Here is a 27222-nt window from a genome sequence, read left to right as displayed (position 1 = left end):
TAAGTATCAAGCGTTTCAAATATGTGGTTATCTAACCCATTTTTTTTAGGTACTTGAAAATATTTAAGCAATATGAACTATCCTGAAATGGTATACACTGTAGATATATAGATGAACAGACTAATATTTTGAAGTTTGTAAATGATTCTCCCCTGTCTGTTATAAAGAGTGGAAATCATATTGCTGTTACCAACAAAACAAAAACAAATCTGCTCCAAAGGTGGCCTATTGGATGTCCACATGGTAGATTAAATAGGATAAAAGGATGAACCCATAAGCACAACCATCTGATCAAGTACCCGTTAGGGATCCCTTCCAGAGGAGAAACTGCAATGCATAATTATTTACAGATTATGTGTATGGTTTCTTTTAAGATGATAAAATCATATCCCGGCCTTTCGGCTCAATGTATTGCTGAATAAAGGTCATTGCGCCTTCTGCTCAAAAGAACTTTGATTAACTTTACTGTAATCATCAGTGGAACATCCATTAGCAGCTCACGGCATAAACACCTCTGCAGCTCTGATATGAGTCACTTCAGAAGTTAGAAAAGATGAATAAATGTTTTACATAAAAAAACACACGTCACTGAGGATTTGCACCTATGTCTTCCATGAGATATTTTAAAGAATTCTTGGTGATATGCACCAGAAATGGTTAAGGAGTAAATGGCTTTTATGAGTGTGACATTTGTATGTTTATTGATTCAATTCTTTACTAATCCACAGCTCAAAAAGAAAGTGAAATATCCACATTCAAAATCATTGTAAAAGTAAAAAAGTATGAGCAGTATTGATGCATTAATGCGTTCACAACTAAAGTAGCCTCACAGTTACTTTGCATGTGACGGTAAAAAAATACAGTATTAACCTCCAAGATGTAGGGCACCAGAAGTATAATGTATGCATAAAATGGAAATAATGTATGCATTATAACCTCAAATTTGCACTTCAAACTGCACTAATTCTAGCCATCCAGTTGGTGAAAAATGCAGGTTTTTGAGAGCACAAATCTCTTCAAGAAAACACAAACACCACAGCAGCATGAAGCAGTATCTGCCATCTCAACTTTTTTAAACTGGACTAGTTGCTCATCAGATTACGCGTTTGCAGACTCTCCCTGTCAGTGGAAGCAAGTCTATCTCTCTCACGTTTGGGATTGTCAAAACCAAGAGTTTTCATTGTTTTTTTGCATGAAAAACATGATTTGGACTTCAGTTTTTTAAATCTCGAAGGAGGAGGGCTGGCACTTGGTCTTCCTCTTGCACGTGTCTGGATGGATCCTGCATTTAGGAGCACACAAGCTACAGATGCCTTGAAGTGCAGGAGATCCATCTGATTCAGACCAGACATTTGTAGATGTGCTACGCATCCACAGTGGTCACATCCAAGAAGTAGAAGAACACTCTGATGCACCACCTTTGGTTTTTGCATCTGTGAGGATCTACTCCTCCCATATGCCATGTGGATCACTGAACTGTCCAAGCAGCATGTGACAGTGATGTTTTGAGCATTGCTGACAACAACCTCCTCGTCCTGTATTCCTTTCAGACAGATAATTAATCAAAATTTCCTCCCAATATAAATTCAATACTTGGAAAATGTATGACTTAAATGATTCATTAGATGTTATTAGATGTCATCAACATTTGTATACCTGCAAGGATCTCTTTGAATAGAAGGATTGGCAAGATATTGATGAGTGAGTAAACGTGTCTTTACATTTTGAGAAATGCATCTTGCACTTACAACTGCTTGCCATTGGGTGGCTGTGTATGGGATGATGTAATAGCTTCCACTCTAGTGGCATATGTGTAACTATGCCATAAAAACCCATGCAAACACAAGAAAACAACGTTTGAAAAGATTTCCACTGTAGTGACCTCTATGCATGAAAGGGTTAATGAGTAAGGAGTAGTTTCAACATTTCAAAAGGTAATCCTCTATATGGAAACATATCCAATCAATTTTTTTTTGTGTAACCCAAGGTGTTTTCCAATTTTTAAAAACATGTTTAGGCGAATTTTATAGCAGCAAGCTGGATGTATTATTTATGTGAGCCTGTTTACATCCTATTGGCATTAGCATGACTGTAGCAGTGGCTTCACTCATGCCTAACCTCCCAGTATCTATCCATCTGGAAGAGTCCTTCTCTGACCGCCCACCCTTTCTGCATATAAATGATGAGTACAATCCCTACAATAGGGCCTTTTAAAATATGCTAATGTGAATTGATGTCATCAGCAAAGTCAAAACTGCACACTGCAGCTGATCATTTGGGTAAACTGAGGTATTCATGAAGACAGAAAAGTTGTCTCAACCGTTAACCGCGTGCACGTTTGACGACTTCACACCGTGGAATAGATTTCTGTCACGCGCTGACGACAAAAAGCTCCCTTGTGCCGCTTGACTTCACTGTAATCACTCGCACTGTAAAAATGCTTCGCTACGAAATGGATCACGTGACCCTCGCGTCGTCCAATCCCGGTTCCTGAAGAGCACGGCTCGTAATTTTGAACAGACCCGGAGCAGCCAAACAGCCGAAGCTGCGGTTCAAAACATCGGTTGAATTAATCCTTCCCCGAGTAATGGATATATTTAAGTCTTGTCATTTCGGCTAAAGGGAGAACTTCAGCGCTGTACTTTTTCTGCGCCGAATATGAGCTCTCGTGTTATCACCCCTGGACCCTACCGGGCCACGAAGCTGGTAAGTTAACGCAGCGTTAGGTTGGCAGGGTGACTAGCGTTAGCTAACTTGGGCTAATTGCTAACTCATGCGAAACAATGATCTTCAACAGCATCGCTATGACGCTGGCTGCTTTTTAAGTTGAAGTCAGACTTTGCCCCGGGTTTTTCATGAAATTGTTCATGATATGATACAATACGTTTATTGGATTTTTTTTCATCCATACGTCCGGCAAACTACCAGTGAAGTTAGTGTAGTTTAATCTCCAATACGAGGTAGTTTCCACGAAACTACAGTTAACCATAACTAAGTTAACGAGGCATGTTTTAGCCAAAGCTATAACAGTTTAACTGGCGATATAATAAAATACTGGAAACTGTATTAAATATTCACCTTCTGAAAAGGTGTCAAAATAACCGCATTAACCATTATCAATTGTTATCAGGAAGAATAATAACAATAAATAGTTATTTATTGTCTGTTTAAAAAAAAGTTTTAACCTTATATATTACTTTATTAAAAACGGAGCTATTATGTCAGCTTTGAGTGTTCCGGCAGTATAGAACAGTGCCTTTCAGTTTACCCTCTTTAAGTAAGAAACTTTTAAGATGTGGTCTTTGTTCGACACACCCTCAAACAATAAAAGTGAGACAGATCCTGAACAGTGAGTCACAACGTGAGCAGAAATGATCCGACAGCTGAGATATGTGCTCCGTTCCACGCTGGAACTGAAAAACATTTCTTCATCAATCTTTTACTCATTTACAAACATTTCAAAAGATAATTGAAAACTCGTCATCTTTAGTCTCAAGGTTAAAAACAAGTTTTTCTCTTCAAATCGATCGTTTTAATCCGACCAAAAGTTGACAAAGATAAATTCAACTTCACAGGCTTCCAGCAGGGTATTAAATAATCTTGAGTGGTGCAAAGTCTGTCAGAGGAAGAATTTACACTTTGACCTATGACCCTGGGCCACAAGCCACAGTGTTTGGTCCCGGAATGAATGCATTCTTTAAGAGTTGTGCTCCTTTAGGACTACGGGAGAATCACTAGTCTCAGCCCTACCTATTTTATCTTGTGTAAGGAGAACTCTGTCCGAGTAAAATCCTCTGACAGGACATGGTTGCTCTAAAACCAAAGGCTGAACCAAAGGCCCCCATCCTCATTCCAGGGGCCCTTAGGTGGATCCTGTCAGAAATGTGTGTCCGTTGAAAACCTCTGCTGTACACAAACCAGTCGGTCTGCACTAAACCCCACCCCCCCCCCCCTTCGCCATTTCAGTGGAATGAGGTGACTCGGTTGTTTCGGGCCGGCATGCCCCTGAGGAAACACCGGCAGAACTTCCGCCACTACGCCTCCTGCTTCGCCGCCTCCGCCGCCGTGGAGTGGCTGCACCAGCTGCTGCGTAGCAACAGCAACTTTGGCCCGGATGTCACCAGGCAGCAGACGGTGCAGCTCCTGAAGAAGTTTCTGAAGAACCACGTGATCGAAGACGTGAAGGGCCGCTGGGGCTCTGAGGATCTGGAGGACAACAACGTGCTCTACAGGTAGGCGGCGTCTTGGAGAAAACCTGCTTTATAATCTTTTTAAAAGTCACAAACTACAAAACTGTGTCTTCTCTGTTGTCCCCTCAGATTCCCCTCCACCTCTCCTCTGAAGCCCATCCCGTGTCCATCTTCAGGCTCAATTAAGAAAAGGCCTTCATTCAGGGACAAGGACAGTTTCTTCAGGTTTAAAAGCCTGAAGAAGCAGCATGAAGAAGAGACTCGGGTGAGTTGGACTGAACATCGATCATTGCATTCACGCAGGGCTCAAAACTGACCTTCAAAAGTGGCGTCACATGGCATTTTACGTAATTTAGATACTTTTCAGTTGTACGTCAGCATATTAATGAAAATGTAACATCAAAGCTGATTAAAAATCACATCCTGAAGTGTTATCAGTTGATGTTTCTACTGTTTGTTGTTGTTCTTCACAGACCCTTCAAACTAATCCAGCCAGTCACTGGTTGCTTGTTCCTCTGTTCATCATCTGAATTTGAGAGGAATATTAAATTGACCTTTTGTTTAACAGAGTTAGTGGTATTTAAATTTCACCAATGAAATCACTATAGAAGTAGAACACATTTTATATTATTTGCAACAACAATTTAAAGAATTTAATGTTTTGAGGAGTGCTAAAGTTTCTCAAAATGCTTGCCGATGCCAACCTGACAACCTTTAATGTCAATCCCAGCTAAATTATGTACAATTTAATCTTGAATCAGACATCATCTCCAAATGCCCATGCTTTCAAGTCAGAAATGTAAAAGATAACAGTCCATTAATTAATTAATGCTCTGTATGTGTCTTGCAGGAAAATGTAGACCCTGCCCCCCAAGAAGGAGGAGAGAATCATCCAGTAGAAGAGCAGCAGGTGCCAAGGAGAGAGCTAACAGTGGAGGATGAACAGGAAATCTGGAGAGACATCACAGTGACGCAGTAAAAAACATTTACTTTTAAAATACACAGACATCACAAGTTTGTCAGAAAGCGCCAGCAAATTATTCCTTTTTATTTGAATAACACGTAGAATATATTGGAAGAAATAATTTGATCCACGAGACCTAAGCAAAGGTTGGAGTCTAGTATTCATAAAGTGATTGTTATTTTTGTAACCTTGTGTGTTGTGTTTCAGCTTGCAGAGGATTCTGGGCGTTGCATCTCTGGATGAGGTTTTAGACCATCGTCGTATAAACCCACAGAACATTATCCATAATATGACCAATGTCAACAAGCACGGAGTGGTGACACTGGACGACAAAACCAGTAGGTTTAAAAATCAAAATATAATTGTTTCCATCACAAAGCGGACAAATCCTCACATTCATGGCTTGTGTTTTCTGCTCAGTCCTTCTAACTGAACACATCTTTAGCTGGACCCTTATTCTCTTTACTGCGCGTACTGCTCACTTTTGAACCGCGGTCTGACCCGTCTGACCTGTCAATCATTCCCCTAGATGACCTTCCACACTGGGTTTTGTCTGCCATGAAGAGCCTGGCTAACTGTGAGTTTTATATCTATCTTTGATTGAATCCATTTTCAGAACCTACATTTGGACATTGGAGTCCACGACATCACTTTATGGACGACATTTTCTTAAGAATCTCTGCTAACATTCAGCAAAACAAACACTGGCTTTTTGTCTAGATGTAAAAAATTAAAAAAACAAAACACGTCCACCGAGGGTTGTGGTTGGATTTTAAAAGTCTAATATTACAGTGTCCTGTCATAATGGCCTCATTTACCTGCTGTCCATTGGTAGGGCCGAAGTACGACAGCGCTCAGCCCTCCTATCCGGGCTTTGAGAGGGACGTCTTCAAAACGGTGTCCGATTACTTCTACAGCCTCCCGCAGCCCGTGCTCACCTACGAGCTGTATGAACTGTTCATCAACGTCCTGGGTGGGTACTTTCTGTCGCCTTCTCCCTGATCACGGATCAGCAAGTTGAAAGGCGGCGGCTTTGTAAGGGTCTTTGCTCCAGTGCAGGCCGCTGTGTTACAGGGAAGTCCTGCTCAAACTGACCGGACTGTCCGCAGGATCTGACCTCTGACCTCTTCTGACTGCTAACCGGTTTCGGGTTGATGCCCCTTCTGTTTGTTGTGTCCTAACAGCCGTACTCTGCGCCCATGCCTGTTGCGTGTTGCCTCTGATCAGCTGATGGTTCTCTATGTACAGTAAACCTTTGCAATAACTAAACCCTCTCCCTCCCCCCTTTCCTGTCTGCTTGCATTGACACTCCGCCCGCACCCCCCTCCTATCTCTTTCTCTTTCTGTGCATTCGCTCTCAGTGTTTTGCGGCTACGTTGCGGCGCCCGCCACACATCCGCGCGGGAAACGCAAGAAGGCTGAGCTCCCCTCGGCCCCTCCGCCAGCCAAGACCTCCTTCCGCTCCACAGAGTGTCTGCTCCTGTCGCTGCTCAGGCAGGGGACGTGTGACGAGGCCGAGTCGCCGATGGGGGAGGTGCTTGGTGGGAAGCTCCAGTCCCGGCTGGCGGCGCTGAAAGGCGGCGAGCAGCTCGGAGGCAGCAGCGCGAGCCTGAGCGCAGTCGGGCTCACGAGGCCTCGAGCCAAGAGCTGCTCCCTGGAAACGATCCTCGACGACTCGGCCCCCCTCACCAGGCAGCAGCTGTTCCTGTCCAATGACAGCCTGGCCTCCTGTGCCTATGGCAACGGGAGCCGCAGTGACGGCCCTGCCATCGCGACGCCCCGCGGGTCATCTGTCTCCAAAGCAACCGCCTCTACGTGGGCAAATGGTCCAGCAGGTACAACCAGGAGCAGACTTCCTGTAGGCGGCGCGTCGGACCGATCGCGCTCCTCCCAGCCGCGCAGCCTCGGCAGCTGCCTGGACATTGTCATGGAAACGAGGGAGGAGGACGACGCCAAGGAGTTCAAGTTGCCGTGCCGAGCAACCAGCTGCCTCAACGTGAGTTCTCCCGCGGACCAGCTTCCCTCCGCCGCTTGGCATGCTCCCTCGCTGTCCCGCCATCTTCCCTACTTCTCCTCCCATCACCTTTTCCCCTCCTCCTCTTCGTCCGCCTTGGACAAAGCGCAAGGCTCTCAAGCCGCTGCCGGCCCCAGCGGGCCCGGAGCCGCCTCCAGCACCTGCGATCTATGGACGCTCCCCCCAGCCACCGTCGGCCGGCGCTGCCTCAGCTCGCTGGACGTGTCGAAGCCGCCTCGACCCGTCTCACTGTTCAAACCGCCTGTGTGTGTGCCCGGCAGCATCTCCCTGCACCCCCCACCCAAACCCGAGCACAGTAAGACCTTCTCGCCTCTACCTGTCTGCCCGTCTGTTGTTGTCTAATCAAACTAACTCCATGTAACACCTAACCACTGCTGGTATGCAAGGGATTTAACTCCTATATACAACTCCTGTTGAGATCTGAGTTAAAATAGGTGCGGACTCTGATTTCATTTGGGGGGGGGGGGGGTCTGTTGTGTATAAATTGATTTGTGAAATCAACTTATCGACTTCATGTTCCTGCATCAATATCTCCTGGATCCATAATGTTTGTTACAATCATTTTTCCGTGAAGTTGATATTTGCTGTTGGTTTGAATGATAACATACAACTTGATATCCCAGAAAAAATGTTTTAGTATGTTAAAATGCATAGTATTTCAAATGCTGTCACCAAAAGTACCAGGATGTCCTTCTGCACCCAGACAAAATTAGCAGATATCTGAGCATAAGCACGAGTGTTGTGAGAGATTTAATGCATATTAAATGTGTAATGTATGTATAAATTCCATTCTAAGCACAACAAGTAGCAGCACTAAGCCTAAGCAGGCAAAGAAGGGCCGGCCTTGTAAGCCACATCTGTGTTGGTGGGCCTGAGAATGGGATGACCATGCGGGAACATGATGCTTATGTATACAGGACTAATGTTTCTACATCTTACCGTACTCATCTTGCACTGTAGCTGTAGATGATTCATTTAGTCATCCATCCATCCATTCATCCCCCCCTATGCATTGGATGTGATTGATGAATGTGGCCACAAAGTTCTGCAGCCATTTGTATCGGTATTGACTACACAACTGACTTCCTCTGTCTCTCATTGTGTGTGTGTGTGTGTGCGCGCACACGTGTAGGCCTTCTTCAGTCTCACTGCGAGCGCGTGGCTATCGAGGCCCTCCAGCTTTGCACCCTACTCCTCCCCCCCAGCTCCCGCAGGAAGTTGCAGCTCCTCATGAGGATGATGTCTCGCATCAGCCAAAACGTGGACATGCCCCGCCTCCACCCGGCCATCGGCACGAGAACGCTGGTGAGGGACAAAACTGATGATCCCAATTTCTCCCAATAAAACACCAATTTCCTTCCTGCAGGTCAGTGACATCAATGTTTATATGCATTTTCCTTCCAGATGATTCACACGTTTTCCGGCTGTGTCCTGGGCAGCGCGGTGGAGTGTGATTTGGACGAGCTGTTGGCGACCAGACTGGTTTCTTTTCTTATGGACCATCAACAAAGCATCCTCTCTGTCCCGGAGTACCTGCTGAGTGCGATCAATGACCACATCCGGTACCTGCGCGCTGTACAGGTACACGCATCAACTGTCCCAGCACATGCATCCTGATGGAAACCACATAGTGAAAACAAGTGTTGTATCTTTTTAACTTGATGGCAATGCAATGTTTAGTCTATGATTAAGTTGATAAAACTACCTCAAAATGTCCAAAGTATAGCCGAGCATGTCATTTGTCAACGCTATGGAGAATGCCAGCAATCAGGGAGCTTGATTGGGAGAATGAAAAGCTACGAGGGAAGTCGCATGTCTGCTTTGAATGCAGTGCATCATGAAATATCCAGATGTGTCTGTTCCTTCTCCCCCAGGTCCCGATCGATGGCGGCGATCCGGTTTGCGCTCCAATGCCCATGTACGCGTTCTGCCGGCAGATCAGCGGCGCCGAGTTTGAACAGCAAAAGCTGGAGTCTTCCCAGAAGGCCATGGAGGAGTTGCTGGAAATGCTGCTGACGAACCAAAAGATGGGTGAGAAGGACCGACGCAAGAAACTGAAGCAGGTAACAAGAAGCAGGCTAAACGCAATTCAACCGTCCAAACAAGCGGTTCTCTTGAAGCATGCTGGGATCTTGGAAAGGGTACGTCATGAGTGTTCTCGTCTGCAGTTTCAGAAACAGTACCCAGACATCTACAGCCGTCGGTTCCCCTCCACGGACGGGGAAAAGATGTCAGACAAGCCAAAGATTAAACCTCCCCTCTTCAACATCAGGAAGACCAAAGCGTTCAGCATCAGGAACTAGACTGAGCCTACAGGCTGCCACTGTTCAGCACTCCACTGGTACGAGGAGATTTGGAGAATTCACTCATCTTTGCACCCATCGACCTTTTCTTGTTACATTGGAAATTCTGCTGTGTGTGTGTGTGTGTGTGTGTGTGTGTGTGTGTGTGTCCGTCCGTGTGTGTGTCCGACAAAGGCAGGTACACCCACTTGCTTGGAGGGGAGGTTTGCATTGATAACTTTGAATGAAGATCCGTTTTGTTTACGCATTGCCTATTGTGCATAGACTGCATTTTGGGAGAAGAATTTATGAGCCCTTTTTTAGTCACTGGTCATTACGGGAGTTATTTAGATTTTTTGATTTATATTACTGACAGCATTGGGAGCAGTTAGATGGGTAGTTTCTTGAGGTATTTCTTGTACACTTCATTTTTATGAACGTTTTATATCATAAAATCTCAGCGCTGATCCTTCTTCTTCAAAAATGTCATTTTTTTTCTTTTCTTTTTTGTGTGGGTTGTGCACAGAAGGTGTCATTTCTTTTCAGGACCTCTGATCCATACAACTAAATTATTTTCCAACAGCTTATTCTCCACCTTTTCTTTTTATTCCCAGTGTGTGTCTAATTGAACGCGTCTCTGCTAAGTTTATTGGATAAAGAAATATATTTGTACTGGATGTAAGCATTTTAAATTGCCAGTTAGCCTTTCAAAGTAGTTAATTTATATGTTTTTGATGCTTCTCAGCCTTCCTACAGAAGGTTTCACCAGATAGCCGTCATATTTTGGGTAAACGTTGGCTCATGCTCATAACTACAAACTCCATAAATTTGTTTTGTCAACAGCTCCAGGTTGAATCATTTGAAAGCAATGAAGTGGCTATTTGCTGCACCTTTTGCCTCTAATGAAAGAAGCATCCATTCATTTCCCTGATGGGTGCTGGCAGGTATTCGGTTAACAGAAGTGCAATACACAACACATACTATTTCAAGTGTCAGAAGTAACAGGTTTGGCTCAGATTTCACAGCTTTGTGTGCAACTTATATGAAGTATTATGTTCTTGCCTGAACTGTTTGTCTATACCTCAGACCACATGGTGTTTGAGTGTAACCATGGCAGCACTCTGCAGTGTTTCTTTTAACCTTTTACAGAGCCGTGTTATGTTGTTCTGTCACACAGGTATACTCTGCCTCTACATTGTTTACTATGCAAAGCCCCGGGAAATAAATCTGTAAAGTTGTTTTATTTATATACCTTTGTCCTGTTTCTATTCAGAACGGTTTGAGATGAGCTCGCCATAGATACTGTACACATAGCACGTTGGGCACTTGACTTGTGTTTGGTATGTCTTTTCATTTACTAGCTTAATTTTTGATGTATGTGTGCATAAGGACACAAACCTGGAGGGTTTTAAAGTTATAGGCTGATTCACCCAAAAGGGGGGGGGGGGGGGGTGATTGCCATTGGTTTTCCTTTCCAATCCTCTCGGCACCATGAATGTGTCCAAAATGTAATGGCAATCTATCCAATGGTTTTACTTTGTTCAATCATCAGATTACTCATTCAGCAACACGCTGATTGTGGATCCTGTCAAATATTACCCAATTCATCCTTCTATTCAACCTCCATTTACCCGCAGTGACTGAGGACCAAAGGAACACCAGGGCTAATCATTCACGGAAACTGGCGCCATTTCTCCTCTTTTAGAGAGCCACTTAAAATAGTTATAGTGTTTTTTCAAAGCCGTCTGGAACAAATTATAGCAGATTCCTCTGCATGTAAATCCACGTGTAAACCGCGAGCCCAGCACACTGCCTTTTTTAAAGCCGACTTTATTGACCAACATCCTCTGCCCGTTTGTGAGTGTTCGTGTTCCCAGGTCGACAAAGGCCTCGATTCGGGGGCCCAGGGAACATTCTGCACGGAGCCGGCGGCCGGGAGGCTGAAAGGGGAGCAGACAAAGCTAGCCTGTTCAGCTCTTGGTAGAAGGAGGAGGAGGGGGGGGGGGGGAGTAAAGGAGGAAGGGGGAGAAGCAAAAGAGGATGGATTGGGAAGGATGGACAAGGGGAGGCGAAAAGGAGAGAAGGGGGTAGGTGAGAGGAAAAAAGGGGAGGGGGGGGGGGCGGCGGCAAGCTTCCATCCCACACCGCAGGAAATCTGTGTTTGGTTTAAGTACGAGCGTCTCCTGCAGAAAAACAGTCTGCGGGAGGAACATAGAGCAGCATGGCCAGCCGGTGAGTCAACTCTTCTTTTCTCCTGCTTTTGCATGTATGAAGTTTTCAAGGAACGCAGCTTGTAGACAACGCGCTGTGAACGTTGTTGTTTTCCTTGTATGAGAGATTTTTACTTTACTAGTTTTCCACTCTTTTGCTCTAATTGGGAGACGAAAAAAAAAGCATGCGGTAGAGAGCGACCCAAAAAAACCCTGAAAATGTTTCACTGAAGTGTCAGGGAGAATGTATAAGAGTGACTTATTATTATTTACGTGGTTGTCTTTGATACATCTCGGGTACTTATCTGCATAACCTGAACCGCAGTCATAACAGACATTTGAAATATACAAGTTTTTTTGTACTCTATCATGTTGTGGGATTTCTCCTTAAATTCTCGGCTTTATTTTTCTCTCCAGTGTGGAGCATCCTGCTGCGGGCTACAAGAAGATCTTTGAGACGGTGGAGGAGCTGAATGAACCCATACCGGCCCAAATCATTGGTAGGAGAGAGAGCTGTCAACGGCAACAATAAGACACAAAAACCTTTACAGTCATTGTGCAGGATACCTTCCACATACTCAGATGGTATGACTCTTGGAGGAATAGTTTGAAATTAAACACACCTTTCTGACCAAGACGGACGTGGTTGTTTTGTCAAACGTTAAGTGAAACTGCTTTTGCTTGTGTTGTCCTCGTACTTTGTTGCCGTTACTTTGCTTTTAGCGCACCGCAAGATTCTGTGGCACCACAAAATCAATTCAATGACAAAAAAGAGGTTTCTTTCTGGGATCAAAGCAATGACTGATAAGACTTGAGGCGCTGGAAGTATCACAAAACTCACAAATGGTAGAATAGATAATTGCACAACTAAATCCTTCCAAACATTGAAAAGTGTTTTCTGCGTAGTTTTAAGAGGATATATGTGCTACCATAAATACATTATATTTCTATAATAGTTAGAATCAACGTGTGTGTGTGTGTGTGTGTGTGTGTGTTCTCAGGTGTTATACCTTCATGGCTTGGGGGAAGTCTTCTCAGGATGGGGCCGGGTCTCTTCGAGGTGGGAGGTGAACCTTTCAACCACCTGTTCGATGGACAGGCTCTCATACACAAGTTTGACCTGAAGAACGGTCAGGTGACCTACTACAGGAAGTAAGAAGACAAACTCGTTTCTTGTCTTGTGTGTTCTTCATCCCTCCTCCGATGTCTCCTCCTGTAGTTTCAGGTTCTGGATCGAAGGCAATGGGTTCAGGAATGTCTTGGACTTCTTAACAGTGTCTGCTATTGACCATATCACATGTATGCCATTGCAGATGTTGCAAGACATCAGAGTTTTGTTAGTGCAGAGATGTGAGCAGCTTTGCTCAGCTGAAGAAAAAAAAAAGTGATAACAGTAAATTGTTGCCCCAGACCACAAACATGAATTGGCACATGATGCGTGTGATGATTTCTGCTGAGGTTCATCAGGACGGATGCGTATGTCCGCGCCATGACGGAGAACCGAGTTGTCATCACAGAGTTTGGAACAGCAGCGTACCCAGACCCCTGCAAAAACATCTTCTCCAGGTGAACCACAAACCCAAGTCGTGCAGGTGCTGTGCCGAATGTAAACAGTTGTGCGTTGCCATTTGTCCGCTACTTTGATAATTGGGGAGTAGCTATAAAACTAAATATATTTGGGGTTTTAGACGTTTGGTTGGATAAAACATGCAATGGGAAAACATGACAAAACACCTGTCTGCAGATTGCACATTTCTTTTGACTCATTCCTGACCTTTTATGCATCAAATAAAAGAAAAGTGTATTGTTTAATCCTACAAATAGTTGAAAAATGTATCAATAGTGCAAATAAATACCAACCTTAAATCTTCATTATATACTAAACACTTAAACAAAGGTCCGTTGATTGATGCATTTAGGCTTTCAGCGTGGTTATTATTTCGGATGTGATTGTATAATATTTGCCCCACAGGGTTAACATTCTCTCGTATTATTATTACCTGCGTTCCTCACATGAACACATGTCTGCTTGGTCGACTGATCATCAGCTTTCCTCCTTTCTGTCTAGATTCTTTACTTACTTTAAAGGAATTGAGGTGACCGATAACTGCCTCGTGAACATCTGTCCAATCGGTGAGGACTTCTATGCCGTCACAGAGACCAATTACATCACCAAGGTGGATCCTGATTCGCTGGAGACTCTAGAGAAGGCGAGTGCCGACTGGTACCCACAATGCATCTACAAGATTACACTGATGAATAACGACATTCCTTTAAATGTGTTGTTTTTTTTCAATCACCATGGTTACTTTTTTATTTAAACTTGAGTCAATGATTTCAGTTTAGAAACTATAAGTGTTTTGTGCTCCAGCCATGTTGTATCACTGTCTGCAGTACTCATCAATGTTGTTGGTGTACAATCATGATGATTTAACAATCATTTATATATCTGTAGGATAGATGATTGATCAGGTAGACCTATGCCTTTGAATCCTCATTCCTCTATTCTCATTTAATCTTCATATCTATTAAATCTCTGTCCTGTATGCATGTATTTCTATCAGGTGGACCTGTGTAAGTACGTCTCAGTGAATGGGGTGACTGCTCACCCCCACACCGATGCAGATGGTACGGTCTATAACATGGGCAATTGCTTCGGTAAGAACTTGAGTCTGGCTTACAACATCGTCAAGATCCCGCCTGCCCAGGAAGATGAGAAAAGTGAGTGAAACGGACTCAACTGAGCTCATGCACACAATCACGAGACAACACCCACATTTCCCACTGTCGCTGTGGCTTTCCAGACAAGTCCGATCCCCTGGAGCGATCCCAGGTGGTCGTTCAACTGCCCAGCAGTGAGAGGTTGAAACCCTCCTACCTACACAGGTACTGGAAGGACCATCCAAATAAGTCAACAGAGACTAAAGGCACCGTGTCCATGTGTTTGTTCTGTTGCCCCTGACCGTCTCTCTCTGCTCGTCTCTCTGTAGTTTCGGTATGACAGACGACCATTTTGTGTTTGTGGAGCAGCCGGTGAAGATCAACCTGCTCAAGTTCCTGTCGGCTTGGAGCGTCAGAGGGGCCACGTACATGGACTGCTTTGAATCCAACGACAGCATGGGGGTACAATGTTTCACGTTGTCTACTTGGCCTCCATGTTCTATCTCTATACTCTCATTAGCATTGCCATGGGACTTTTCAAATTTGATTCTTCAGAGGTCTTTGCTAAATTTTAATATGTTCCCAAACCTGGGTTTGTTGATATATATTGTGTGTGTGTGTGTGTGTGTGTGTGTGGACCTTGCAGACATGGTTCCACCTGGCCACTAAGGACCCAGCAGATTATCTGAGCAGCCACAAGTTCAGAACGTCCGCTTTCAACATCTTCCACCACATCAACGCCTATGAGGAGCAGGGATTCATCGTGGTCGACCTCTGCACGTGGAAAGGGTGAGCGTGACCCCCGTGTGTGTGTGTGCGAGCGATGCAGTGTGTCACCCTCACATCGCTCTGCGTTTGTGCACAGGCATGACTTTGTGTACAACTACCTGTACCTGGCCAACATAAAGGAGGAGTGGGAGGAGGTGAAGAAGGCAGCGATGAGAGCGCCTCAGCCCGAGGTCAGACGATACGTGCTGCCGCTGGACATCCACAGGGTGAGAGCACACGCACGCACACACACACACACACACACACACACACACACACACACACACACACACACACACACACACACACACACACACACACACACACACACTCTGCAAGTTAGATGTGTTCACTTCTGCATTCACTGCTTGTGTTACTACTGCATTATTGAATGCTGAAATATGAAATGTGGGCGCTGGAGGTCTTTTTCAACTAATGATAACGCATTTAAATGCATGAAAAAATAATTAACATTTACATTTTAAAATTTCTTTGGTTGCTTTTTGGCTATTATTTTTTTTTTGTGTCAAATCATAATAAATCTGCGTCTGTATGTAAATATGATCAAAAACACAGTACGTTTTTATGTCTTAAAATCATATGAATATAATTAAAATGAAGATTTATTAAAATAACAAATTTCAGTGTAGCCATAAAAGGTTATTATAGTTTCTACGTTTGAATACTTTAAAATGATGAAATGGCCAAACATTTAACAGATTTTAGTACTAATGCAACAGCGTGAGATTCACATAACACAAACTAAACCCCAAGTTAATGTAAAAAGCAAAACACAACATCATAACAATGTGTTTTAATGAATTCAAATTGTTTACACTCAGGTACTAAATACCCCTTTAGACTGAGTGTGTGTGCATCCGTGTGTATGTTTGTGTGTGTTTTCAGGAAGAGCAGGGAAAGAATCTGGTGTCTCTGTCCTACACCACAGCAACGGCTGCTCTTCGCAGTGACGGAACCATCTGGCTTGAACCTGAAGTTCTCTTTTCTGGACCCAGACAGGGTAACACACACATGCACATGCATTGACAGCATGCAATCGATTCTAATATTCCCATTAAACTGATCTGTATGTTGTAAAATCCCAGTTGTATTGTATTGTATTGTGTTTCTCTTTCAGCCTTTGAGTTTCCACAGATAAACTACTCTCTATGCCGTGGGAAGAAGTATTCCTTCGCCTACGGTTTGGGTCTCAACCACTTCATCCCTGACAGGGTATGAGTCCTTTTCATTACTCCCAACGTTCTGTTGCTTCCTTCCCCAGCCGAAAAACAAGTGACCTGATCTCAGATTGTTTGCTTACTGTGTGCTTGTAGATAGTCAAGCTGAACGTGCAGACCAAAGAGACGTGGGTGTGGCAGGAGGAAGAATGTTACCCGTCGGAGCCGCTGTTTGTACCAACACCCGCAGCCACAGAGGAGGATGACGGTAGAACACGAACACACCTTGACTCTCTCCCTTTTAAGAGAATTTCTAAAAGACCAGAGATACACGAGTCCACTTGGATGGTCATGACATCTATTTGAATGTCAATTATATTGTACTATTGCCAAGACTGGACTTTTCCCAGTGTATTTTATTGATATGACTGCACACTTTAAAAATTCCGCTGTTACTAAATGTGTGTCAAAAAATAACAATTCAACTCTAATGCATGTGTACAGAGCAGGATTACCAACTGGGGAACTAGGTTTGTACCCCTGAGCTTCGAGGGGCATAAAGGCCTGAGGTGATAATTTGATCAGGTAGATTAATTAGTTTCATAATGCTCTCTGCACCTCAAAATGTTCAATTTAAAGATAGATTACATGTGCTTTAATGTGTCACTGGTGTCAATGTACAGCCTTGAGGCCCTAATTTTAAGGTGCTAAATTAACTTTTGCCCACTAGTTCATTAAGTAATTATTCATTTCTTGCCTGCTGCAGGTGTGCTGCTGAGCATTGTGGTGAAGCCGGGGGCCGAGAGGCCGAGCTTCCTGCTGGTGCTGGATGCCGCGAAGCTGACGGAGCTGGCCAGGGCCGAGGTCAGCACCATCATCCCTGTGACCCTACACGGCACTTACAAGCCATGACCCTTACCGTCACCCCCGCGCAGCCAAGAAACAGCCAATATATATATATATATATATATATATATATATATATATATATATATAGAAGGTTCTCGTTTCTATTTTTATGTGATCAGTGTTAATTCCCTCTGCCGTTGGGCTCGAGCTGACTGAGAGTGCTTGCAGCTAACGGTGCCTTTTATCTGGAATGTACAAATGCAATCGCTGTATTTACTCCGTTTACAATGTTTAATTTCATAATGTACCATATACTGTAGTTAATTACCGTGACATCCTTCATCCAAGAGGTACAATTAAATGCAAACAATATTTACAGCTATTCACATTCTTGTTGTTCTTTAGGCATGTTTATTGGTATAGCACAATAAACAACATATCATTTCAAGTAATTCACATAAAACTATTAAAACCTTCAACTTAAGGAAAAATAGAGATACATTTAAAACAATTAAGATCATTGATTTAAAAAAATACTTTCTCAGAAACGGTCAATGACAATCAGAAATGACAATAAAGAAAGTGTTTGTAAAGCTACAGTTTTTTATTAGTTTTATTTTAATGTTAGTGCTAGTACGTATTACCTTACCGCTATAGTCTTACAGCTATAGATGACACACATCTCCACAAACTGAAGAAAGAGTTGTAATCCCAAATATGTTGATACACATCCAGCAGCTGCACTCAGAACCCCTAGGTGGTGGAGGATGACCCTCAGCAGAGCTTCAGTGGTTTCTTACGGGTCTGAACCCAACCAGACACTTCAACCCTTTGGGAGAAGACCGTGAACCACTGAAGCTCAAGGGAACTCTGAATAACTGGACGTCCTGAAATCCACCACATATACTACTAAGATATCTGTATTTTTACCCCTGTGCATTGTAAAGGTGATTGTGGAACTTTGTAATAAAATCGGGCTGCAGCCCTCATATTGTGAGCAACTATCACTCAGCGTCCTGAGATTTTCCCTCTGACAGCTGTGTGATGACTGCCTCCACCAGGCTGGGCTGAGTACTGCTGGGTGGCGGATTGGTGGTATGTTGAAAGAACTATAAGGAGCTGATGTAAAAAACAAAACATGTGGAGAAAAAGCACAGACAATCTGCGAAGGGATTTAGGGATACTTCCTTAACAAATACACCTAAAAATAACTTGTATGAATAAGTTATTTTTAGGTGTATCTGTAAAATCCTGTGCGTCAATAGAGGGAGAGGTGACCTTTAGTAACTAGAGGTTGTACACTATGGAAAAAGTGCTTTATTTACTGCTCTGAAAATGTTTTAATATATATTATTATATATATATATATTGCCCTTACATAAATTTTTTTATAATAATTTTTTACCTATTATTTAAAAAAAATCTTTTTTTGTCCCTACATATTTTGACTTTTTTCACAATATTTTTTTCCCATGACAGGACTGGAATGATCTTAGATGGAGCAACCTACACGTCCCTGTCACTAATGCCAAATGCCCCAAATTTCTGTACTTTAAACCTTATCTGGGTTCAACCCTCAAGGGACATGGTGGCTCTTCCTAAATCCTTTTTTAGTTTTGGGTAACTGACATTTAGAAAAAATCATAATGGGATATTGCCCCAGAGACGGATTCATTCTTCCTGCATTGGTAAAGGCACAAGTGAGTTGAATTTGAATGTAACAGAGAATTGGAGGGTGGATGCACTAAAAAGGGTGAACAAATCTACACCCTGTGCCAGACTGTCAGTTTAAGGTTGTCCACAGGATGCCCTGAAGTAGACAAACATGTGATTGTCTTGAAAAATGCCCTCAGAGGCTGTAATAAGTTTCATGTCAGTGTGACCACTGAATGAGACACACTGCTCATCTTTACTGACTCATCCGGCCTTCTCTCCCGTCAAAAAGGTGGAACCCTATAGGCTACGTAGCATGGCTAATAAGTGCTAAAAGCTAAAGCAATTAACATTCATCATCATTCAAAAGATTCTTCATCATTCTTGACAATGCCATCATAACTCAAGTGAACACGCCTTGTGTTTCTGCATAACCCCTAGGGTTCACTTCTCTGAAACAACCAGTGGGGACAATGCCCCCACTACTACCTCCACGGTAGTGTGCTCAAGACTTGGCAGGAGCGGGATTTGAACCCACTGGCGGCGCGTACAGAGGCTTCTGGGCTCTAGCTGGCACCCCTACACTACCAGTCTTGGTCACATTTTGGCAACTTTGACTCTCCTATTTAACCTTGAGCATGTGAGTTAAACTTTAAAACTCTTTTATATGCTATTTCCACATCTGGGCTTGAACCCACAACCTTCAAGTGCAGTGCAGGGGCTTATGTCAGCAGCTCTTCCAATGTGCTACTTCACCACACACAAATCAGCCCTTTGTTTGGTGTATTTAACCTTGAGCTTGCTACTCAAACCTGATGTAAAGCCAAAGGCTCAAACCCAAGACTGGGCTTGAACCCACAACCTTGAAATGCAGTGCAGGCTTGTGGCAGCAGCTCTTCCGCTGTACTACCTCACCATGCAGAAATCAATTTTTTGTTTCTCGTATTTAACCTTGAGACTGCTACTCAAACCTCAAAACTCTTGCAAAGTGATGTCTGCATGAAGGGGGCATGAACCCACAACCTCAGACAGCAGGTTGGAGCCTGCAGCCCTTCAGTTTGTCCCTTGTGCTATTCAAGTACATGCCTCATTGTGTCTGTTTCTCCTATTAGACCTTGGGATTGTTTACTAAACCTCAAAACTGTTTCAAAGTTTACAGTTTGAAGCCCTGACTGCAACCAAACCCTCCTTCTGAGAGAGCAGGTTTGAACTGAGGATCTTCCACACTTCAGCCTTCCTGCTATCTCCCTGCACTGTTCCACCACACACCTGTTGACGCTTTTGAATCCAACCTCAATTCTCATAGGTTCTCATAGATTCTACCTACCTAAATTTCTGAAAGTACTATATTTCTAAATATGCTATTTCTACACTTGTCTGCTGGAATTGGTAGAACAAAAATAAAAATACATGTGAAAAAAAAAAAAAATTACTTCTCACTGTTCTCAGGTCAAATATTTATGCAATTAAAATGCGATTAATTTCAATTAATTAATTACAAAGCCTCTAATTAATTAGATTAATATTTTTAATCGAGTCCCGGCCCTAGTTTTTTTCAATCGTTAATGTCCCCAAAATCCTCCTAGACAAAATAATTCACAAACACAAAGTTTTGCAAATAGAAAATGTATTTACATTTTTGATAATCTTATTTTACAAATAACATAAGGACAGCGCATGGTTCATTTACATTCACAGTTGAACAAAATATTTAAAAAGCAGATAGAATTTGCCATCTGAAGAAATGTAATGGTGACATATTAACGATCGCTCATGTGTGTTGTAGCATTGGGTGACTTCACTGCTGGTCAACAGACAAGATGTCAAAGAAACACAACCCAAAACACAATGAGGCACTTTTGCAGGATGAACCAGTTCCTAGGAACTAGCGGAGTAACTAACTTTGTGGAAATACATTTCCATCATGACGCAGTATTACTTAGAGGCATCCTAATAAGGGCATGGCCAGTGTGAATGCAGGAAGACCTTAGTACTTCAGTAGTGGAGATAAAAACAAACAAATATAACGGTAATGTGGTTGTTTGTAAAAGGACAAAAGTAGAAGAAATGTTATAATTTAATTTGCCATAGCATTTAAACTCCTTGAAGTCTTTTCTAATTTGTTTCCACTATGTTTAGCTTTGGCGTCTTTGTCTGAAAAATGCCGCCCCCTCCTGGCTGAATATTTGTCATCTCGGAGCAGGTGTGTCAATTGTCAGATCATCAGTGATATCGTTTAATGGACATTTTGGAAAACAAGTTAGTTTTTACATTTCATTTCTTTATATGTCCATTACAAAGAAATATTTCCAGGTTAATTGAACAACATAACAATTAACTTCCTAATAACTGGACTCAATTAAAAGAGTAGATGTATATTGTGGGCCCACATTTAAATATTTAGCTCTAACAAAATTCAGGAACACACCATTTTGGATCCTTTGGATTTGCACCGAGCAACCCGACAGAATTATAATCAGCAGCTTCCCGGGCGGACGCTTCGTCCAGAGGACGCGAGGAGAGAGACGGCGGCCTCTAGATACGCAGAAGTGGTGATCGTAGTTTCTCCGTGGACAGCTGATACCGCTGCTGCTGGATGATATCCAGGCAGGTTCTGACAACCTGCAGACATTAACAGATTCAAACCAGGGTTTCCCCCCCGCCGTCATATCAGGGAGGGGGGTGCCCCGACCTCCCAAGCAGCGCTCCGCCCCCGCTCCCCTTTGAACATCAACAGAAGCCACGCCCACCAGCGGACAGAGGGCGGGCAAAGGGAAGACGTGTCGCCGTCTGTGCCACCAGGAAACGCTCCAATTGTGTGTTTGAGTCTACTCCGAAAGCTCTTAAATGCCCCAAAGTCCGTTTTTTAACAAAATGTGAGTTTTTTTTTCTTTTTTTTTTTACCTTCCTGGTGTCCTGAGGCAGAATGACTCCATCGTCCCAGAGCCTCCCGGTGGAGAAGAACGCTGAGCTCTCCTCCTCCAGGGTCCTATTTAGCTCGTCCTCCTGCTCACTGTCGGGAGGCAGCAGGGAGCCAGCGTGACCCGGGGCCGCCATCGACACTCTGGCGTTGGGCCACAGGAACAGGAAGTTGGGATCAAACGAGCGGCCGCACTAGAGACAACAAAAGGGAAAACAAAGTTCGAATCAGTTTAGTAGAATTGGTGTTTTTACTCGACACGAGTGTGTAATCATTGAGCAGGACATTTATTAAATGCTTGCAAGCATGGAGCAGAGTTGAAACACATGCAAGAGATGATTCAAGGCTACTCAAAGGATTCTTCCTTTGGCTTAGATTTATAAAGTCTTAGGTGTCACAATCTGTGCCCCCAGCTTCCAATGGTCAACATTAGAGAGAGAGAGAGAGAGCGAGAGAGAGATGTTGTTCATGATTGAAGGAGATGGAACACCTCGTTGACTTGATCAGCTCTTCATGGGTCACCTCCACACCAGGGGAAATGCAGCAATACGCTTTGTAAAATGGAATTGCAAGTGTTTAAAGATCGAGGCAGGGTACAGATCATTATCAGACGGCTTGGTTCTGGTGGCTCTCACCATGGCATAGCTGTCAGCGCCATGGCAACCACCAATCACAACCGTGATTTTAGGCACAGAGGCACATGCTACTGCTGACATCATTGAACCCTGAGCCTTCAGTCGATTGCTGTTCACCTCTGCCTAGAAGAGAGAGAAGAACAGGGAAGAAAACAAAAAAAACTAAAATCCTATTCCAGTCTTTCAAGACAAGCTTTACAAATTACAAAATTATCTTTAAAAAATGAAATAATACAAAACAAATGATCGCAAAACGAATTGCTAAAGATTTTCAGTTGTACGATGCAATTTGAATGAAAACCAGCCGTGTGTGTGTGTGTGTGTGTGTGTGTGTGTGTGTGTGTTTTGGTGGGGGTTAATACCTGCATCGTGGAGAGCGTTAGAGCCGCTGTGGGTGCTGTGTTCTGGAGGAAGAGGAGGGGGATGTCTCTCTGGTCACACAGCTGGACAAAGTGGCTCCCTTTCAGTGAGGCCTGGTGTGACAGCTCTCCGTTGTTGGCCACTATTCCCACCAGATGGCTGCAACACCGCACACAGACACACATAATGATGAACAATAAAAGGGTCGGAGCTACCCTGCCGCTGTGGAGGCTTAGCTCGGTTAAGCGTCCTCGGAAACCACACCAACAGTAACAAGCCAAGCTCATGACTCAGTGGAGTGTACAGCGATGGATGCGATGTTTTGGTCTTCTGTCTTTTGGCATCCACTGATCTGATTGATCAGTAAGGGTTGCAGAGGGCATCAGCCCACTGTGGTCACTGAGTTTGTCAGTACTCAACTGTCTCAAAACCATTCGTATAGTAAAGAAGCAATCAGAGATCATTTCAAATTCATTTCAGCACCCAAAGATACAGGAAATCGGGTTCCAGGCTAAGTTGGGTCAGGAAGCTGTTAGATCTTTATTCAACGAGCACACTGAAACAATGACTTTGTTAGCCTAAAATCTTGCTGGTGGCTCTTTTTAAAGATGGTTGTCTCTCTACCTTCAGGACGTTCATGCATCCGTTACGCATCCCTCCACTTCCCCCACCTCCATCGAACCTTCATCAGATTCTTCAGCATCGTCGAATTATATCATGCCTCATATGGTTGAATTTCTCAAGTTATTAAGATATTATAACTTATTTTAACATCACAAGAGCTACCTTGCAGTTGATGCAAGTACAGCGTATGTTGTTCCTGCTCTTACTATCTCAATCTGTGTGTGTGTGTGTGTGTTTTTTTTTTACCCATGTATGTTTGCAAAGCCAGTGACCAGTGTGGTTCCATAGCGAGCTTTAAACTCCTGGAAGCGGCCCCCGTCTACCAGCCGACTGACCACCTGGACAGACAGACGGGAGACAATAATATCACTTAAAAAAAAAAAAAAACAGTGATAATACAAAATAAAACAAATAATGTTGCGCTGCGTTTGGGTTTAAGTCTTTCTGTGGAAGACTGTTTGACTCTGATTGGTCAGAAAGTCTTTAACTAACATTTATTTTTTGTGTACCATTTTAACATCCAGGCTGTAGTTATAACTTTTAGGAGCGAGGCCCAAAAGCTCCATTGATTCATACAGCGGCTCCTCCTCAGCTTTCCTCCTCCTCCTCCTCTCCTCATCCTCCTCCTCTTCCTCGGGCAGTTGGAAGTTGAGGGTAGACACAATGTTTCTGGTGTAATCGTACGCCTCCTTTTCTTCCCATGCAAAATGGTCCACACAGCCACTCACTCTGAAAGCACATTACGGATTAACAGACGTAATAAAGTGGAGGTATACTTAGTTACCGCTGTGATAGTTGTACATTTGGGGCTGGTTTGATTTGTGGACCTACTCGGCATGGAGCCTGGCTCCTCCCAGGTCCTCTGGTGTGACTTCCTCTCCCGTGGCGGCCTTGACGAGCGGCGGCCCTCCGAGGAATATGGTACCTATCCGGTGCACCATCACTGCCTCTTCTGCCATAGTAGGGACGTAAGCTCCGCCTGCCGTGCATGAGCCGCACACCACCGACACCTTTTCAATGTGCAGTTTTGTTCCATTTTAAAAAGCAATTTAGGAGAGTGAAGTCTGAAACTGGGATTTTATCAAATGGATGCATTTGTCTCTTTTCTGTCAGGTCATTGGCATTAGACAATTCTTGCCGAACATAACATGTCATAGATGATTTCTATGGCCCAAAGAACCACTCATTAAACCCTAACTTTATTTTTTGTACATCCAACGCCACTAAAATTGCTGAATAGATGGAAATCAATATCAAAAATTCTGGAAACCGTGTCATACACTACCTGGATATACTTATAATCTATTGTTTTAATATTCTTGGCGCATTGTAAACCGTTTAGTCTTCTTTTATTGTTGTTTTGCAAGGACCCAAGGAATAGAAACAAGTCAGATCTGTTTGATTTTTATTACATTGCTTTTTCTATTTAGTTGTTCGGATTAAAGGAAACTTACGCTACTTTATATTTCTTTACCTGTGGGATCTTCATGGCAGACATGATGGCTTCGTTATAGAACGTCCTTCCTCCCTGGTTCTTATCGGGGAAGATCTCTGACTGGACAATTACACACAGAAATGAAGAGAGCAGTCACTATAATTTAGCTCACATTCAGATCTCCTAAAAAAGACACTATCATGACGATACGATCGTATTATAGCAATGTGTGTGTGTTTACCTGCAGTGGTAGAAAAGCTCCTCCAGAGTCAACCAGGTAGACACATGGCAGGCGGTTTTGAATGGCTATTTTCTGTGCTCGGAGCTGCTTCTTCACGGTGATGGGATACGCTGTGCCACCTTTAACTGTGGCATCGTTGGCAATAAACACACACCACAGGCCATTGATCCTGCCAACGCCTGAACGAATACGTCATACATGTTCATTGTTCTGTAGTTATAGTGACGGGTTAAATATGCAGGTTTGCAGCTAGCGGGTTCTGACCAGTGAGGCAGCCGGCAGAAGGGATGTCCCCGTACGGCAGGCCGAGACCAGCGAACGGCGACAGCTCCAGGAAGTCCTCATCGTCCAGCAGGAGGCGCAACCGATCCCTTACCAGCAACTTCCTGTTTCTCAGAGTGTGTCTCTCCATGGCTTTCTCCCCTCCACCTTTCTTTATCTTTTCCCTACACTCGTTGTACCTTACAGAGACAGAAGAGACAATGAATGGCATGTGTTTACAAATGGTCTTCAAAATATACACACCTCAGTGGAGGAAATCAACAGGATACAAACTGAGACTGAAGAGAGTAGAACCGACCTGTTGAGGCAGGCGTTGCTGTTTCGGAGGTTAGCTTCATACACGTGATGCTGGATGGGCTGGAGAGGCTGCTCCAGCACCATGAAGGCGCTGCGCAGGGCTTTCCTCTTCCTGCCTGCACAGCTCACGCTGCGGACTGAACATTGCCAGTGATGCTCAGCCGGCCTGAGAAGCACAGGAATATAAGTAAACTAAGTAAACTAGCTGCTGAAGCAGCTGAAGGGTTATGGCCAGTAAGTTGTTACGTTGCCATCAGCTTTATACATAAAAAATATGAATGGATGAGAACAGAGATAGAAAGAATACCCAACACCTCTCAAAATAGCCATCCGTAATATTATTTTGGAATGTCAATTTTACCACATGTTTACTTGGGGGGGTTGAACCTACACCCAATTAACCAATAAAAACTGAAGAAAGAAGTTGTAATTGTGCGTATGCTTGCCACAATCATATAAGAAAATAGCATTAGTCACTAAATGAGTGCATGCATGTTATTTGTCGATTTCATTTTGGTTTTATCCCTTACAAAAAACAAAGCAGATTTGATCATTGTTGAGCCTGTAGTGGGGGGGGGGGGACCCAAAGGAGTCATGGTGGTGCAGTCACCTGGGATGTGTCCCCCGCAGTGTGCTCCGCAGGGTGTAAGGAGGCAGAAAGGCCGGACACACTCTTCCTGCCCGACACACACTCCTTTTAACGACAGAGGCAAAAATAGAGAAGTTAGCGATGTGTATTCTTAGGTAATAGTGCCATTATGGATCGTTTCGGTTCCTTATCGACACTCATTCATTTGGGTTATTTGGTTAGGAAATATTCCTATTGGGAGGAATATATTTGGAGTTGAGGGTAAATATGTGTGTTGTGTGGGGCTACTCTCACATAGCTTCTAACAGCACAGCTGCTGCTCTTATTAGTAACAATATTTAATAAAACTCAATGCTACATGAATGCCCTTCACTGGAGAAGGCTTCCCCAAGGAACTGGGCAACAGTCCCTTGTAGCTGCTTCTTTACATGGAAAAAGGAAACTTATCATGTTGCTTTTGTGGACTGTTCTTTGTTCACTAGATGCAGCCTTAGGTTTACCTTTTACTGCAATCATTAATTCGATCATTTGACACCCGATCTTAACCATGATGACGCTGCGTAGCGTTAACTGAACAGAAATAAATGTATGCCAAAGGTCGTGCGAGCCTCTGAGTGCACTTCAAGTCGTGCGTAACACGTGTAACTCCAGACATAAGAACTGAAATGATGCAACGTATCTCACCTTAAAACGCAGCGAAACATTGTTTGTCTGTGGGTGCTGTAATTGTTGTTTATTTCAGTAAAGTCCAAGGCATTACTTATCGATGTCAGGAGAAAGGGACTAGACGTTACTAATCGATCTCAGCAGAAATGAACCAGGCATTACTGACCGAATGAAAATGTCATTGAAACCCGAATAAAAGAAAATCTGTTTAATTTCAAAAGCATATTGTGTACATATATTAGTCTTTGTCTCACTTTCATCTATAAAAGTTACTTAATTCTGCTCAAAAAGGATTTTGTCCTTAACATCAAGACATCCTGTCAGAATCAGAATAACCTGTAGACCCATTGGTACATTTAGCATTATCAGCAGCACAATATTCA

The 27222-nt window shown here is 43.5% G+C and overlaps 3 protein-coding genes across 5 annotated transcripts; 2 read left to right on the top strand and 1 right to left on the bottom strand.

Moving 5' to 3' along the window:
• The first annotated feature begins 701 nt into the window (after nt 1-701).
• Nucleotides 702-10712, top strand: depdc1a (DEP domain containing 1a). Of its 2 annotated transcripts, XM_037469725.2 has the most exons (13): nt 702-2706; nt 3967-4232; nt 4320-4455; nt 5041-5165; nt 5362-5492; nt 5684-5731; nt 5990-6127; nt 6516-7484; nt 8322-8494; nt 8594-8770; nt 9064-9252; nt 9358-9530; nt 10315-10712. In XM_037469725.2, exons 1-12 carry the CDS (start codon nt 2659-2661, stop codon nt 9490-9492), a joined length of 2535 nt encoding a protein of 844 aa, XP_037325622.2. In that variant the 5' UTR covers nt 702-2658; the 3' UTR covers nt 9493-9530; nt 10315-10712. The 2 variants fall into 2 exon arrangements, with proteins under 2 accessions (XP_037325622.2, XP_037325621.2); XM_037469724.2 differs by having other exon boundaries at nt 9358-10712.
• A 797-nt stretch (nt 10713-11509) lies between these two features.
• On the top strand, nt 11510-18456 carry LOC119217183 (retinal Mueller cells isomerohydrolase-like). Its single transcript, XM_037470644.2, has 14 exons — nt 11510-11703; nt 12099-12181; nt 12683-12833; nt 13140-13247; nt 13750-13891; nt 14246-14402; nt 14486-14567; nt 14672-14804; nt 14989-15131; nt 15208-15337; nt 16017-16131; nt 16249-16343; nt 16445-16556; nt 17055-18456. Exons 1-14 carry the CDS (start codon nt 11693-11695, stop codon nt 17198-17200), a joined length of 1608 nt encoding a protein of 535 aa, XP_037326541.2. The 5' UTR covers nt 11510-11692; the 3' UTR covers nt 17201-18456.
• Nucleotides 18457-19831: 1375 nt separating this feature from the next.
• si:ch211-198n5.11 (methylcrotonoyl-coenzyme A carboxylase 2) lies at nt 19832-27037 on the bottom strand. Of its 2 annotated transcripts, XM_037470453.2 has the most exons (13): nt 26858-27032; nt 26195-26278; nt 25586-25750; nt 25270-25466; nt 25006-25184; nt 24804-24884; nt 24161-24339; nt 23839-24058; nt 23576-23667; nt 22708-22864; nt 22346-22468; nt 21695-21904; nt 19832-21412 (listed from the first exon to the last, which is right to left on the bottom strand). In XM_037470453.2, the coding sequence occupies exons 1-13, from the start codon at nt 26875-26877 to the stop codon at nt 21326-21328; spliced, it is 1794 nt and encodes a 597-aa protein (XP_037326350.2). In that variant the 5' UTR covers nt 26878-27032; the 3' UTR covers nt 19832-21325. The 2 variants fall into 2 exon arrangements, with proteins under 2 accessions (XP_037326350.2, XP_062419601.1); XM_062563617.1 differs by lacking the exons at nt 19832-21412; nt 21695-21904 and adding an exon at nt 21912-22261 and having other exon boundaries at nt 26858-27037.
• Nucleotides 27038-27222: the final 185 nt, after the last annotated feature.

The sequence above is a fragment of the Pungitius pungitius genome, chromosome 7 (genome assembly GCF_949316345.1).
Source record: "Pungitius pungitius chromosome 7, fPunPun2.1, whole genome shotgun sequence".
NCBI classification, from domain to species: domain Eukaryota; kingdom Metazoa; phylum Chordata; class Actinopteri; order Perciformes; family Gasterosteidae; genus Pungitius; species Pungitius pungitius.
The sequence above is the reverse complement of the archived record's forward strand: the minus strand, read 5'-3'. Positions and strand labels throughout refer to the sequence as shown.

Bases quoted from the DNA above. Each gene is read 5' to 3' on its own strand.
- depdc1a (XM_037469725.2), top strand. From the start codon at position 2,659: ATGAGCTCTCGTGTTATCACCCCTGGACCCTACCGGGCCACGAAGCTG. The intron at 4,233-4,319 runs GTAGGCGGCGTC...TTGTCCCCTCAG, and splicing joins GACAACAACGTGCTCTACAG to ATTCCCCTCCACCTCTCCTC. The intron at 8,771-9,063 runs GTACACGCATCA...CTTCTCCCCCAG, and splicing joins GGTACCTGCGCGCTGTACAG to GTCCCGATCGATGGCGGCGA.
- si:ch211-198n5.11 (XM_037470453.2), bottom strand. From the start codon at position 26,877: ATGTTTCGCTGCGTTTTAAG. The intron at 25,751-26,194 runs GTGACTGCACCA...TGTGCTTCTCAG, and splicing joins CTGCGGGGGACACATCCCAG to GCCGGCTGAGCATCACTGGC. The intron at 21,413-21,694 runs GTAAAAAAAAAA...TAATGTCTGCAG, and splicing joins TGCCTCAGGACACCAGGAAG to GTTGTCAGAACCTGCCTGGA.
- LOC119217183 (XM_037470644.2), top strand. The intron at 16,344-16,444 runs GTATGAGTCCTT...GTGTGCTTGTAG, and splicing joins ACCACTTCATCCCTGACAGG to ATAGTCAAGCTGAACGTGCA. The intron at 16,557-17,054 runs GTAGAACACGAA...TGCCTGCTGCAG, and splicing joins AGCCACAGAGGAGGATGACG to GTGTGCTGCTGAGCATTGTG.